At 37.9% G+C, this 17128-nt stretch overlaps 1 protein-coding gene across 4 annotated transcripts in view; it reads left to right on the plus strand.

Annotated features, from left to right (window-relative positions):
* WDPCP (WD repeat containing planar cell polarity effector) overlaps positions 1-17128 on the plus strand; it is a 604312-nt gene that overhangs the window by 486813 nt on the left and 100371 nt on the right. For all 4 annotated transcript variants that reach the window (XM_069583047.1, XM_069583045.1, XM_069583049.1 and 1 more), the window contains exon 15: positions 6719-6760. In XM_069583047.1, the coding sequence (XP_069439148.1) occupies positions 6719-6760 (42 nt within the window). The remainder of the gene's footprint in view (positions 1-6718; positions 6761-17128) is intronic.

A 17128-nucleotide genomic window follows, 5' to 3' on the forward strand; every position in this document is an offset into this window, starting at 1 on the left:
GGGTTGCCTCAGGCCCAACAACTAACAAGGAGGGAGTGCAAACCCACCATTAGCAGATAATTGGATTAAAGCTTTATCACTTCATGGGAAATAGATGGGGAAACAGTAGAACCAGTGTCAGACTTTATTTTTGGGGGCTCTAAAATCACTGCAGATGGTGATTGCAGCCATGAAATTAAAAGATGCTTACTCCTTGGAAGCAAAGTTATGACCAACCTAGATAGCATATTCAAAAGCAGAGACATTACTTTGCCAACTCAGGTCCGTCTAGTCAAGGCTATAGTTTTTCCTGTGGTCATGTATGGATGTGAGAGTTGGACTGTGAAGAAAGCTAAGCACTGGAAGAATTGATGCTTTTGAAGTGTGGTGTTGGAGAAGACTCTTGAGAGTCCCTTGGACTGCAAGGAGATCCAACCAGTCCATTCTAAGGGAGATCAGTCCTGGGTGTTCTTTGGAAGGACTGATGCTAAAGCTGAAACTCCAGTACTTTGGCTACCTCATGTGAAGAGTTGACTCATTGGAAAAGACTCTGATGCTGGGAGGGATTGGGGGCAGGAGGAGAAGGGGACAACAGAGGATGAGATGGCTGGATGGCATCACTGACTCGATGAACATGAGTCTGAGTGAACTCCGGGAGTTGGTGATGGACAGGGAGGCCTGGCGTGCTGTGATTCATGGGGTTGCAAAGAGTCAGACACGACTGAGCGACTGAACTGAACTGAACTGAGCAAGGCCTTGCCCACCAGAGCAAGACCTAGTTTTTCCCATTGCCAGCCCCTCCCATCAGGAAGCTTACCCAAGCCTCTTAGCCTCTTCCATCAGAGGGCAGACAGAAGAATCAAGAAGAATCACAACCCCACAGCCAGAACCAAAACCACATTACAGAAAGATAACCACGATGAAAAAGCAGAACATTATGTCCCAGATACAGGGACAAGGTAAAACGCAAAAAAAAAAACCTAAATGAAGTGCATATAGACAACCTTTCAGAAAAAGATTCAGAATAATGATAGTGAAGGTGATCCAGAATATTGGGAAAACAATGGAGAAGATGCAAAAATACCAAAGACCTATAAGAGTTAAAGAACAAACAAACAAACATGAATAATACACTGGAAGGGATCAATAGCAATTAACTGAGGAAAAGGACAGATAAATGACCTAGAGGACAGAATGGTGGAAATCACTGTGGCAGAACAGAAAATAGAAAAAAACTGAAGACAGCATAAGAGACCTCTGGGATAATATTAAACACACCAACATTTGCATTATAGTGGTCCCAGAAGAAGAAGAAAGAGAGAAGGACCTGAGAAAATATTTGAAGAGATAATAGGTAAAAACTTTCCTAACATGGGAAAGGAAATATTCAACCAAGTCCAGGAGACACAGAGAGTCCCAGGCAGGATAAACCCAAGGAGGACTGCACCAAGACACATAGCAATCAAACTGACAACAATTAAAGACAAGGATAAAATACTAAATCAAATCACTTACCATTATACAGTGGAAGTGACAAACAGATTCAAGGGATTCGATCTGATAGAGAGAGTGCCTGAAGAACTATGGATGGAGGTTTGTAACACTGTATAGGAGGCCGTTAACAAAACCATCCCAAAGAAAAAGAAATGCAAAATGGTTGTCTCAGGATGCCTTACAAATAGCTGAGAAAAGAAGAAAAGTGAAAGGCAAACGAGAAAAGGAAATTTATATCCATCTGAATGCAGAGTTCCAAAGACTAGCAAGGAAAGATAAGAAAGCCTTCCTAAGTGATCCATGCAAAGAAATAGAGGAAAACAATAGAATGGGAAAGACTAGAGACGTCTTCAAGGTAATTAGAGATACCAAGGGAACATTTCATGGAAAGATGGGCACAATAAAGGACAGAAACGGTATGGACCTAACAGAAGCAAAAGATATTAAGAAGAGGTGGCAAGAATACACAGAACTATACAAAAAAGATCATAATGACCCAAATAACCATGATGCTGTGATCACTCACCTAGAGCCAGATATCCTGGAATGCAAAGTCAAGTGGGCCTAGGAAGCATCACTACAAATAAAGCTAGTGGAGGTGATGGGATTCCAGGTATTTCAAATCCTAAAAGATGATACTGTGAAAGTGCTGCACTCAATATGCCAGCACAGTTGGAAAACTCAGCAATGTCCACAGGACTGGAAAAGGTCAGTTTTCATTCCAATCCCAAAGAAAGGCAATGTCACAGAATGTTCTGACTACCATAAAATTGCAGTCATCTCATACACTAGCAGAGTAATGCTCAAAATTCTCCCAAACCGAGAACCTCCATGTGTTCAAGCTGGATTTAGAAAAGGCGGACGAACCGGAGATTAAACTGCCAAAATCCGCTGCATCACAGAAAAAGCAAGAAAATTCTAGAAAAACATCTACTTCTGCTTTATTGACTATGCCAAAGCGTTTGACTGTGTGGATCACAACAAAGTGTGGAAGATTTTTAAAGAGATGGGAATGCCAGACCACCTGACCTGCCCCCTGAGAAATCTGTCTGCAGGTCAAGAAGCAACAGATAGAACCAGACATGGAACAACAGACTGGTTCTAAGTTAGGAAGGAATACGTCAAGCCCGTATGTTGTCACCTTGCTTATTTAACTTATATGCAGAGTACATCATGTGAGATACTGGCCTGGATGACTCACAAGCTGGAATCAAGATTGCCAAGAGAAACATCAATAACCTCAGATATGCAGATGACACCACCCTTATGGCAGAAAGCGAGGAGGAACTAAAAATCCTCATTGTGAATGTGAAAGAGGAAAGTGAAAAAGCTGGCCTAAAACTGAACATTTAAAAGAATAAGATCATGGCAACCAGTTCCACAACTTCACGGCAAATAGATGGGAAAACAATGGAAACAGAAACTTTATTTTCTTGGGCTCCAAAATCACTGCAGATGGTGGCTATAGCCATAAAATTAAAAGACGCTTGCTCTTTGGAAGAAAAGCTATAACAAACCTAGTCTTAGTCATTCAGTCATGTCTGAATCTTTGTGACCCCATGGACTGTAGCCCACCAGGCTCCTCTGTCCATGGAATTCTGCAGGCAAGAATCCTGGAGTAGGTTGCCATTTCCTTCTCCAGCAGATCTTCACAAGCCAGGGATGGAACACGGTTCTCTTGCACTGCAGGCAGACTTTACCCACTAAGCCACCAGGGAAGCCCCCTGACAAACCGAGACAGCATATTATAAAGCAGGGATATTACTTTGCCAAGATCTAGTCAAAGCTATGGTTTTTCCAGTAGGAATGTACAGATGTGAAAGAAGGATCATAAAGAAAGCTGAATGCTGAAGAATTGATGCTTTTCAACTGCAGTGTTGGAGAAGACTCTTTAGAGTCCCTTGGACTACAAGGAGATCAAACCATTCAATCTTAAAGGAAATCAGTCCTGAATATTCATTGGAAAGACTGATGTTGAAGCTGAAACTCCAATACTTTGGCTACCTGGTACAAAGAACTGACTCATTTGAAAAGACCCTGATGCTGGGAAAGGTTAAAGGCAGGTGGAGAAGGGGACGATGGAGGATGACATGGTTGGATGGCATCACCGATTTGACAGATATGAGTTTGAGTAAGCTCCAGGAGTTGAAATGGACAGGGAAGCCTGGCATGCTGCAGTGCATTGGGTCACAAAGAGTTGAACACACAACTGAGCGACTGAACTGAGCTGGAAAATACTAAAAGCAACAAGGGAAAAATGACAAATAACATACAATGGAACTCCTATCACATTATCAACTGATTTCTCAACATAAATGCTACAAGCCTGAAGGGAATAGTGTGATATACTTAAAGTGATGAAAGGGAAGAACCTATATAACCAAGAATACTCTACCCAGCAAGATTCTCGTTTAGATTTGATGGAGAAATCAAAAGGTTTACAGACAGGTAAAAGTTAAGAGAGTTCAGCAACACCAAATCAGCTTTCCAACAAATGCTAAAGGAACTTCTCTAGGCAGGAAACACAAGACAAGCAAAAGAAAAGAAAAATGGTAATATGATCTTTTGATAATTATCAAATTAATAACCAAAAGATAATATCTTATATTGATAATTACCTTAAATGTAAATGTATTAAATGCACCAACCAAAAGAGTAAACTGGCTAAGCAGATGAAAACATGTCCAAGGAAACACTGTAAGTCAACTATGCTTCAATAATATATATATATATATATATATAATATATATATATATATTTGAAATTTTAAAAATAACCAAAAGATAACAAGTGTTAGTAAGGATGTAGAGAAACTGAAACCCTTGTGACCCTTGTGCATTGTTGGTGGGATTGTAAAATGGTGCAACCACAATGAAAACTATTTAATAGTTCCTAAAAAAATTAAATATAGAACCTACATATGATCCAGCAAACCCACTTATATATGTATATATCCAAGGAAATTGTATTCAGGGTATCAAAAATACATCTGCAGACCCACCATGTTCATAGTAGCATTATACACAACAACCAGGAAGTGGAAATATAACCCAAATATTCATGGATAAACAAAATATGGTATATACATACAGTGGAATATTACCCTGAAAAAGGAAGAAAATCCTATCACATGCTACAGTATTGAAATATGCCAGTTACATAACAAATACTGCGTGATATTACTTCAGTTCAGTTTAGTTGCTCAGTCATGTCCGATCTTTGCGACCCCATGAATCGCAGCATGCCAGGCCTCCCTGTCCATCACCATCTCCCGGAGTTCACTCAGACTCAAGTCCATTAAGTCAGTGATGCCATCCAGCCATCTCATCCTCTGTCGTCCCCTTCTCCTCCTGCCCCCAATCCCTCCCAGCATCAGAGTCTTTTCCAATGAGTCAACTCTTCGCATGAGGTGGCCAAAGTATTGGAGTTTCAGGTTCAGCATCATTCCCTCCAAAGAAATCCCAGGGCTGATCTCCCTTAGAATGGACTGGTTGGATCTCCTTGCAGTCCAAGGGACTCTCAAGAGTCTTCTCCAACACCACAGTTCAAAAGCATCAATTCTTCGGCACTCAGCTTTATTCACAGTCCAACTCTCACATCCATATATGACCACTGGAAAAACCATAGCCTTGACTAGACAGACCTGAGTCGGCAAAGTAATATCTCTGCTTTGGAATATGCTATCTAGGTTGGTCATAACTTTGCTTCCAAGGAGTAAGCATCTTTTAATTTCATGCAGTCACCAAGTGGACCTTAGAAAGCATCACTACAAACAAAGCTAGTGGAGGTGATGGAATTCCAGTTGAGCTATTTCAAATCCTGAAAGATGATGCTGTGAAAGTGCTGCACTCAATATGCCAGCAAATTTGGAAAACTCAGCAGTGGCCACAGGACTGGGAAAGGTCAGTTTTCATTCAAATCCCAAAGAAAGGTAATGCCAAAGAATGCTCAAACTACTGCACAATTGCACTCATCTCACATGCTAGTAAATTAATGCTCAAAATTCTCCAAGTCAGGCTTCAGCAATACATGAACCATGAACTCCCAGATGTTCAACCTGGTTTTAGAAAAGGCAGAGGAACCAGAGATCAAATTGCCAACATCCTCTGGATCATCAAAAAGCAAGAGAGTTCCAGAAAAACATCTCTTTCTGCTTTACTGACTATGCCAAAGCCTTTGACTGTGTGGATCACAATAAGCTGTGGAAAATTCTGAAAGAGATGGGAATACCAGACCACCTGACCTGCCTCTTGAGAAACCTATATGATACTACTTACATGATGCATTTTAAGCAGTTAGATTTATAGGGAACAAGGTAAAATGGTGCTGGAGGAAGGGAAAAATAGGGAGTGTTTAATAGATGTTCAGTATCAGTTTTGCAAGATCTGGATATCTGTTGCACAATAATGTGAATATACTTAATACTACTGAACTGTACACTTAAAATATGCTCAACATGGTAAAAATTGTGTGTTTACTATTTTTACAATTAAAAGTTTTTTCAATAAAGATGAATATATACAGATACACTATAGTTATTAAGAGCTGTTAGTTTATAACAAGGTTTATGTTATGTTCAAGATATATTTTTCACACTTCATTATATTTCAAATGATTTTTTTCAAGCAATGTTGTATCAAATTTGCCAGTATTAAAGTGTTTTCTATTCATCTCTATGATGTGGGAACAGCAAACTCTCTACAGACATTTTAAATTAGGTTTAAATGTTGGAAAAAAGATTTTCCTTTCTGTTTTCAAATTGTGTGCTACATGTGAGAGAGTAAAATAATAAATTCCATAGAAGTTTTCAACATAATAATATATTCTAGTTAATTGGCAAACAACCAGAAAACAGAATATTTGGTTACTAATATGCTATTTTAAAACACTATGAATGACAAGTTATAAATGAATTTTAAAAATCTGAATTCAAAAAAATTCAGTTATCAAACTACCCTGACTGAGCTAAGTCTTAAGAAAAACACAAGATGTTGGGAACCATGACTACAAGATTTCCATTGTGTGTTTCATTGGGATATGTGAAAATTTTCCTGTATCTGTGCTTATGAACAAGTTCAGAAATTACATTTGTATTTGATTCATATCTTAATTCTTTTTTAACAAAACTCCTGGGGCCTCTGGACAAATGGGATGTGCTAAATGAAGCTTTTATTGACCTATCTTTAGCACCTCATGGAGAAGACACATTTATAGATAACCTCCCTCCTTATTGTTCAATCCACAGACATATTATTCAACAAAGAACACGGAATGTCTCTGCCTACAGGTAAGCTATGCAGAACTGAGAAAAATTCTCTATAGAGGAAAAGTATTTAGTATTAAACAATTGAAATATTCTCTGTTTAAAAGCAAACTAACAGTTAAGCAAGGAAATTACAAAATGTCAAAGGAAAAAATATGCATTTTCTCACGGCCAGGATTTTGCAGCAGTTTTGTCATGGAAGAGCAGGCATGATGAGGCAGAAATGAACATGAAAAGTACACTGTTAGAATGAATGTTACTCCAGGACAACTGAAATTACTATATTAAACTCTATTTGTATTCTGTTGCTAAGTTTTAGTATCATTATAATATTAAAATATTCTTAGAATATTTTCTTTGCATTAGGATTCTATATGTTCATACTTATGCAAGCTTGCTATTTGTTTTTGAAATATGATAAATGATCATTTAATATCTATCCAGCTTGCTGCATTGGGTTATTGAGAAAACAGGAAAGAATACAAGTGAAATAAAAAGAACTGCACAAAGTAATAGTATTATTTATAATGATAATCATAATATTAATTATAATAATGATAATGCTTTGAATTAAGGTTAAAAACCTTTTGGTGTAAAAGGCCAGACGGTATAGGCTTTGTGGGCTATGTAGACTCTTGCAACTACTGAACTCTGGCACTGTAGTATGAATGCAGCCACAGACAATACACAAATGAATGAGAGTGGCTGTGTTACAATAAAAAACTTTATTTACAAAAATAGGCCAAGTGAAAGTCACTCAGTCATGTTCAACTCTTTCCAGCCCCATGGACTGTAAAGCCCATGGAATTCTCCATGCCAGAATATTGGAGTGGGTAGCCATTCCCTTCTTCAGGGAGTCTTCCCAACCTGGGGTTCGAACTCAGGTCTCCTTCATCACAGGTGGATTCTTTACCAACTGAGTCACCAGAGAAGCCCACAAAAACAGGTAGTGGACAGGATCTGGCTCTTTGTCTTTAGTTTGTACACCTGCTCTTGAGGATTCCAATTACAAACAATAATTATGACAAGGCCACATATTTCACATATATATTTTATATATGTGAATATAAGCTATGATATGTGATACATGAAATATCATTATATTTCATATTTATCAACTATACCTATATCTTTTAATACCCTTGAGAAAAATGCCTCAAATTACAACTAAATAACTGATCTACAAAGCCACCAGGAGTTGTAGAAATGAGGCACTGGGATTTTTTCCCATTTTATTTACAATTATTTTGAAATTTGGACATTCTCTGGCCAAATTATAGTGTTAATGTAGTTTTGCTTCTCTCATGAAGTTCAATCCTCCCTCCCTTTCCTACGCTCTGTATCAAATAGAGGAAGTACTGGGTGGTAAAAACGAAGACAGCCTCTATTATCTTCAGCCACCTGGAAGTCCTACATCTTTACTTACTTTTTAAAAAACTATTTTACCAAGGCATAATTTACATGTACCATAAAATTCACCCATTTTAAGTATACAATTAAGTGATGTTTGGTAAATTTATAAAGTTGTGCAACTACCACAGGATAGTTTTAGAATATCTCCATCACCCCAAATAGGTTCCTTGTGCCAATTTACAAACAATTTCCACTCCCATCTCTACCCTGAATCAATCACTGGTCTGCTTTCTGGCTCTCAGTTCAGTTCAGTTGCTCAGTCGTGTTCGACTCTTTGCGACCCCATGGACTGCAAAACACCAGGCTTCCCTTTTCACCACCAACTCCCACAGTTTACTCACACTCATGTCCATTGAGTTGGTGATGCCATCCAACCATCTCATCCTCTGTCATCCCCTTCTCCCCCCACCTTCAATCTTTCCCAGCATCAGGGTCTTTTATAATGAATCATTTCTTCACATCAGGTGGCCAAACTATTGGAGTTTCAGCTTCAGCATCAGTCTTTCCAAAGAATATTTAGGACTGATTTCCTATAGGACTGGTTGGATCTCCTTGCAGTCCAAGGGATCTCAAGAGTCTTCTCCAACACCATACTTCAAAAGCATCAATTCTTTGGTGCTCAGCTTTCTTTATAGTCCAACTTTCACATTCATACATGACTACTGGAAAAACCATAGCTTTGACTAGACGGACCTTTGTTGGTAAAGTAATGTTTCTGCTTTTTAATATGCTGTTTCTAGGTTTGTCCTTCCAAGGGGCAACTGTCTTTTAATTTCATGGCTGGAGTCGCCATCTGTAGTGACTTTGGAGCCCCCCAAAATGAAGTCTGTCACTGTTTCCACTGTTTCCCCAACTATTTGCCATGAAGTGATGGGACCAGATGCCATGATGTTAGTCTTTTTAATGTTGAGTTTTAAGCCAACTTTTTCACTCTCCTCTTTCACTTTCATCAAGAGGCTGTTTAGTTCTTCTTTGCTTTCTGCCATAAAGGTGGTGTCATCTGCATATCTGAAGTTATTGATATTTCTCCCAGCAATCTTGATTCCAGCTTGTGCTTCCTTCAGCCCAGAGTTTCTCATGATGTACTATGCATATAAGTTAAATAAGCAGGATGACAACATACAGCCTTAACGTACTCTTTCTGTATTTGGAACTAGTCTGTTGTTCCATGTCCAGTTCTAACTATTGCTTCCTGACCTGCATACAGATTTCTCAAGAGGCAGGTGAAGTGCTCTGGTATTCCTGTCTCTTGAAGAATTTTCTACAGTTTATTGTGATCCACACAGTCAAAGCCTTTGGCATAGTCAATAAGGCAGAAATAGACGTTTTTCCAGAACACCCTTGCTTTTTCGATGATCCAGTGGATGTTGGCAATTTGATCTCTGATTCCTCTGCCTTTTCTAAATCCAACTTAAACATCTGGAAGTTCATGGTTCACATACTGTTGAAGCATGACTTGGAGAATTTTGAGCATTACTTTTCTAGTGTGTGAGATGACTGCGATTGGGCATCCTTTGGCATTGCCTTTCTTTGGGACTGGAATGAAAACTGACCTTTTCCAGTCCTGTGGCCACTACCGAGTTTTCCAAATGTGCTGTCATACTGAGTGCAGCACTTTCACAGCATCATCTTTTGGGATTTGAAATAGCTCAACTGCAATTCCATCACCTCCACTAGTTTTGTTCAGTGATGCTTCCTAAGGCCCGCTTGACTTCGAATTCCAGGATGTCTGGCTCCAGGTTAGTGATCACACCATTGTGGTTATCTGGAACATGAAGATCTTTTCTGTATAGTTCTATGTATTCTTATCACCTCTTCTTAATACCTTTTGCTTCTGTTAGGTCCATACCATTTCTGTCCTTTACTGTGCCCATCTTTTCATGAACTGTTCCCCTGGTATCTCTAGTTACCTTGAAGAGATCTCTGGTCTTTCCCATTCTATTGTTTTCCTCTATTTCTTTGCATTGATCACCGAGGAAGGCTTTCTTACCTCTCCTTGCTATTCTTTGGAACTCTGCATTCAAATGGGTATACCTTTCCTTTTCTTCTTTGCCTTTAGCTTCTCTTCTTTTCACAGCTATTTGTAAGGCCTCCTGGGACAGCCATTTTGCTTTTTTGCATTTCTTTTTCCTGGGGATGGTCTTGAAGCCTGTCTCCTATACAATCTCAGGAACCTCTGTCCATAGTTCTTCAGGTACTCTATCAGATCTAATCCTAGATCCTAATCCTAAATCTGATAGACAGAATGCCTGATAAATGCAGTCATATAACATGTTCTCTCTTGTGCCAGGCTTCTCTCACTTAGTGTTGTTTCTGAGGTTCATACATGTTTTAGCATGTAACTTATTCCATTAAAGTGCTGAACAGTATTCCATTGTATAAATATACCACATTTTGTTTGTCTACTCATCAGCTGATGAATATCTGAAGTATTTTCAGTTTGTCGCTACTATCATGAATAATGTTTCTAATAAATATTAACATATATATCGTGAAGTGGACATTTGTTCTCATTCTCCTTGGTTATATCTAGTGGAGTGGAATTGGTGGATCATACTGTTATTAAGCTTATATTTAATCTTAGCTTTAAGACTGCCAGATTGTTTTTCCAACTTCCCTGGTGGCTCACACAGTAAAGCGTCTGTCTACAGTGCGGGAGACCTGGGTTTGAGCCCTGGGTTGGGAAGATCCCCTGGAGAAGGAAATGGCATATCCACTCCAGTACTATTGCCTGGAAAATCCCATAGACAGAGGAGCCTGGTAGGCTACAGTCTATGGGGTCACAAAGAGTCAGACATGACTGAGCGACTTCACTTTCACTTTATTAAATTTATATTTAATCTTAACTTCAAGAAATTGCCAGATTTTTTTCCAAAGTGACTATAACATTTTAAATACCGAACAGAAATGTATTAGCATTTAAGTTTCTCCAGATTCTCACTTAAGATTGGTACTGTCAACTTTCTTGATTATAACCATTTTATTGGGTATAGAGTTGTATCTGTTTATGATTTTAATTGCATTACTAATAGCTTAAGGTAAACCATGTCAGATTTGTGATATCTGAAGAAGAAGATTTAGCTTTGGCACAAGGGACGAGGCTTCATCATTCAAGAGCTTTTGTGTAGCAGAATTTTATTAAAGTATAAAAAGGGACAGAGAAAACTTCTGACATAGACATCAGAAGGGGGATGGAGGATGCCCCCACTCCCTAGTCTTATCAAGGCTTTATATACTTTTATGAGACCCACTCCCACAACATACATCTTATGTTAACAAGATTAGAACTAATAGAAAGGTCTTACCAGACCCACTCCCACAACATATGTTTTTAAGATAACAGGATTATATATCCTGCAACTTTACTATATTCATTGATTAGCTCTAGTAATTTTCTGGTGGAGTCTTTAGGGTTTTCTATGTAGAGGATCATGTCATCTGCAAACAGTGAGAGTTTTACTTCTTCTTTTCCAATTTGGATTCCTTTTATTTCTTTTTCTGCTCTGACTGCTGTGGCCAAAACTTCCAGAACCATGTTGAATGGTAGCGGTGAAAGTGGGCACCCTTGTCTTGTTCCTGACTTTAGGGGAAATGCTTTCAGTTTTTCACCATTGAGGATAATGTTTGCTGTGGGTTTGTCATATATAGCTTTTATATTATGTTGAGGTATGTTCCTTCTATTCCTGCTTTCTGGAGAGTTTTTATCATAAATGGATGTTGAATTTTGTCAAAGGCCTTCTCTGCATCTATTGAGATAATCATATGGCTTTTATTTTTCAGTTTGTTAATGTGGTGAATTACACTGATTTGCGGATATTGAAGAATCCTTGCATCCCTGGGATAAAGCCCACTTGGTCATGGTGTATGATTTGTTAAGGATTTTTGCATCTATGTTCATCAGTGATATTGGCCTGTAGTTTTCTTTTTTTGTAGTATCTTTGTCAGGTTTTGGTATTAGGGTGATGGTGGCTTATAGAATGAGTTTGGAAGTTTACCTTCCTCTGCAATTTGCTGGAAGAGTTTGAGTAGGATAGGTGTTAGCTCTTCTCGAAATTTTTGGTAGAATTAAGCTGTGAAGCCATCTGGACCTGGGCTTTTGTTTGCTGGAAGATTTCTGATTACAGTTTCAATTTCCATGCTTCTGATGGGTCTGTTAAGATTTTCTATTTCTTCCTGGTTCAGTTTTGGAAAGTTGTACTTTTCTAAGAATTTGTCCATTTCTTCCACGTTGTCCATTTTATTGGCATATAATTGCTGATAGTAGTCTCTTATGATCCTTTGTATTTCTGTGTTGTCTGTTGTGATCTCTCCATTTTCATTTCTAATTTTATTGATCTGATTTTTCTTTCTTTGTTTCTTGATGAGTCTGGCTAATGGTTTGTCAATTTTATTTATCCTTTCAAAGAACCAGCTTTTGGCTTTGTTGATGTTTGCTATGGTCTTTTTTGTTTCTTTTGCATTTATTTCTGCCCTAATTTTTAAGATTTCTTTCCTTCTACTAACTCTGGGGTTCTCCATTTCTTCCTTTTCTAGTTGCTTTAGGTGTAGAGTTAGGTTATTTATTTGACTTTTTTCTTGTTTCTTGAGGTATGCCTGTATTTCTGTGAACTTTCCTCTTAGCACTGCTTTTATAGTGTCCCACAGGTTTTGGGTTGTGTTTTCATTTTCATTAGTTTCTATGCATATTTTGATTTCTTTTTTTATTTCTTCTGTGATTTGTTGGTTATTCAGAAGCGTGTTGTTCAGCCTCCATATGTTGGAATTTTTAATAGTTTTTCTCCTGCAATTGAGATCTAATCTTAATGCATTATGGTCAGAAAAGATGCTTGGAATGATTTCGATTGTTTTAAATTTATCAAGGTTAGATTTATGGCCCAGGATGTGAAATCCCTTGCATTCCTAAATGCTAATAATGAGAAAGTAGAAAAAGAAATTAAGGACACAATTCCATTCACCATTGCAACGAAAAGAATAAAATACTTAGGAATATATCTACCTAAAGAAACTAAAGACCTATATATGGAAAACTATAAAACACTGATGAAAGAAATCAAAGAGGACACTAATAGATGGAGAAATATACCATGCTTATGGATCGGAAGAATCAATATAGTGAAAATGAGTATACTACCCAAAGCAATCTATAGATTCAATGCAATCCCTATCAAGCTACCAATGGTAATCTTCACAGAGCTAGAACAAATAATTTCAAGATTTGTATGGAAATACAAAAAACCTCAAATAGCCAAAGCAATCTTAAGAAAGAAGAATCAAACTGGAGGAATCAACTTGCCTGACTTCAGGCTCTACTACAAAGCCACAGTCATCAAGACAGTATGGTACTGGCACAAAGACAGAAATATAGATCAATGGAACAAAATAGAAAGCCCAGAGATAAATCCACACACCTATAAACACCTTATCTTTGACAAAGGAGGCAAGAAAATATACAGTGGAGAAAAGACAATCTCTTTAACAAGTGGTGCTGGGAAAACTGGTCAACCAGTAAAAGAATGAAACTAGAACACTTTCTAACACCACACACAAAAATAAACTCAAAATGCATTAAAGATCTAAATGTAAGACCAGAAACTATAAAACTCTTAGAGGAGAACATAGGCAAAACACTCTCCGACATAAATCACAGCAGGATCCTCAATCCACCCCCCAGAATTCTGGAAATAAAAGCAAAAATAAACAAATGGGATCTAATTAAAATTAAAAGCTTCTGCACAACAAAGGAAACTATAAGCAAGGTGAAAAGACAGCCTTCGGAATGGGAGAAAATAATAGCAAATGAAGCAACTGACAAACAACTAATCTCAAAAATATACAAGCAACTTATGCAGCTCAATTCCAAAAAAATAAACGACCCAATCAAAAAATGGGCCAAAGAACCAAATAGACATTTCTCCAAAGAAGACATACGGATGGCTAACAAACACATGAAAAGATGCTCAACATCACTCATTATTAGAGAAATGCAAATCAAGACCACAATGAGGTACCACTTCACACCAGTCAGAATATCTGTGATCCAAACGTCTGCAAGCAATAAATGCTGGAGAGGGTGTGGAGAAAAGGGAACCCTCTTACACTGTTGGTGGGAATGCAAACTAGTACAGCCACTATGGAGAACAGTGTGGAGATTCCTTAAAAAATTGCAAATAGAACTCCCTTATGACCCAGCAATCCCACTGCTGGGCATACACACTGAGGAAACCAGAGTTGAAAGTGTACCCCAATGTTCATCGCAGCACTGTTTATAATAGCCAGGACATGGAAGCAACTTAGATGTCCATCAGCAGATGAATGGATAAGAAAGCTGTACATATACACAATGGAGTATTACTCAGCCATTAAAAAGAATACATTTGAATCAGTTGTAATGAGATGGATGAAACTGGAGCCGATTATACAGAGTGAAGTAAGCCAGAAAGAAAAACACCAATACAGTATACTAACACATATATATGGAATTAAGAAAGATGGCAGTGATGACCCTGTATGCAAGACAGCAAAAGAGACACAGATGTGTAGAGCGGATTTTTGGACTCAGAGGGAGAGGGAGAGGGTGGGATGATTTGGGAGAATGGCATTGAAACATGTATACTATCATGTGGGAAACGAATCACCAGTCTGTGTCCAATGCAGGATACAGGATGCTTGGGGCTGGTGCATGGGGATGACCCAGAGAGATGTTATGGGGAGGGAGGTGGGAGGGGGGTTCATGTTTGGGAACGCATGTACACCCGTGGTGGATTTGTGTCAATGTGTGGCAGAACCAATACAGTATTGTAAAGTAAAATAAAGTAAAAATTAAAATTAAAAAAAAAAAGATAACAGGATTAGTCAGAAGGTTCCTGTTAAGGAGAAACATATCTTCAAGCAAGATAGACAACACATAATACAGAGGTTAAGGAAAAACATACCCTTGAACCATTACCTCTGGGCTTAAAGAAAAAACCTTTTATGTGAGTAAGAGGAAGGAATATAGGAAAAAAAAAACTGTCCTCTTCTTCTCCTGGAGAGCCCAGGACCCCTTTCTCCTTCTCAAGGGTCCTGGACCCCTTCCTCCTTGAGGGCCCTGGACTCCTTATCAACCTACCTAAGGATCAGCTCTCTCATTTTTCCAATAGTCAGTAGGATGTGAGAGCTGGACTATATAGAAAGCTGAGCACTGAACAATAGATGCTTTTGAACTGTGGTGTTGGAGAAGACTCTCGAGAGTCTCTTGGACTGCAAGGAGATCCATCCAGTCCTAAAGGAAATCAGTCCTGAATATTCTTGGAAGGACTGATGCTGAAGCTGAAACTCCAATACTTTGGCCAACTGATGAGAAGAATTGACTCAATGGATAAGACCTTGATGCTGGGAAACATTGAAGGTAGGAGGGGAAGGGGACAACAGAGGATGAGACAGTTGGATGGCATCACCAACTCAATGGACATGAGTTTGAGTAAGCTCTGAGAGTTGGTGATGGACAGGGAAGCCTGGTGTGCTACAGTTCATGGAGTCAGAGAGTCAGACATGACTGAGCGGCTGAACTGAACTGAACTTACCCTAATGACCAATGATTCTGAACATTTCCATGTGGTTATTAGCCATTAGTACAGCTTCCCTGGTGAAATACCGATAAAAAACATATATTCATTTCTCACTGGGTTGTCTTCTTATTACTGAATTATGAAATTTCTTTATATAGTCTGAATGTAAGTCCTTTATCAGATAAGTGATTTGCAAATGTTTTCTCCCAGTCTGTGGCTTGTCTTTTCATTTTCTTAACAATGGCTTTTGAAGTACAAAAGTTTCAAATTTTAGTGAAACCCAATTAGCTATTTTTTCCTTTTATCAATCGTGTCTTTCATGTTATAGATGAGAAATCTTTTTATAACCCCCAAATTTTCCCTTATGTTTGGTTCCAGATGTTCTACAGTTTTAGTTCTTACATGTAAGTCCATTTTGAGTTAATTTTCACATATTATGTGATGTAAGAATCTAACTTCACAGTTTCCTACACAGAAATCCAATTTCCCTAGCACCATTTGTGGAAAAGACTCCTTTTGCCCTCTGAATTACCTTGGCAATTTTGTCAAAAATCAGTTCACTGTATAAATGTAAAGGTTTTGCCTTTAAGCAAATTAAATCTGGATTTGCCATTAAGTTTTATTGGTTACTACATCTATCCTTACACCTTCCCTAGATTTGGCTATACTGAGGGCACTACTGAACCAGAATTTCACAAAATATACCCAATACAACAAACACAGGAAGAAGATAAAACAATTCCACACAGAGTTACTTTAAGGAACAGAAAATGAAAATCAATACACATTAATTGAGGAAAATTCTCTCCCTCAAAACAACCATGAAATAGAAGAAAATCATACAGCAACATTGCACGCAGAATTAAATATACTCAAACAAGCAACTAAGTACATGGAAACCCTCTGGATTAAAAAGACATAAACTAAGAAGGAGACGAAGAAAGAGAAGAGACAGCAGGACAGTAGAGTGTAAGTTAACTGAACTCAAGAAAGAAAAGGAAGGAAAAGATTATATTATTTGAGAAATGAAAAATGAATTCAAGGCACCCCAATGAATAAATTAAAATTAAATAAAATGCACTAAAAATGGCAGAAAACAAGAGAATAAAAGAAAGTAAAGAAATTTTTTGGAAGTCAAGGAGAAAATAATGCAGTGGGAGATAAAGCAAAATAGCAACAGCACTTACATATTTTGATGCCTTGAAAAAGAAAACTAAGACAGTGGAACAGAATTAATATTTAAAACTATAAGCCAGGAAAATATTTCAGAATTAAATTTAAAAAAAAACACTTGGATCTATGTATTAGAAGATTCTACCAGATCCTTGAGAAAATTATCTTAGAACAACCAGCTGTAAGATATTTCCCAACAAAAATCTTATATTTTGAAGATTAATTTTTTAATAATCTTCAAGGCCAGCTGGTAAAGAAA

Source organism: Ovis canadensis, chromosome 3 (genome assembly GCF_042477335.2).
Source record: "Ovis canadensis isolate MfBH-ARS-UI-01 breed Bighorn chromosome 3, ARS-UI_OviCan_v2, whole genome shotgun sequence".
In the NCBI taxonomy this organism is placed as follows: Eukaryota; Metazoa; Chordata; class Mammalia; order Artiodactyla; family Bovidae; genus Ovis; species Ovis canadensis.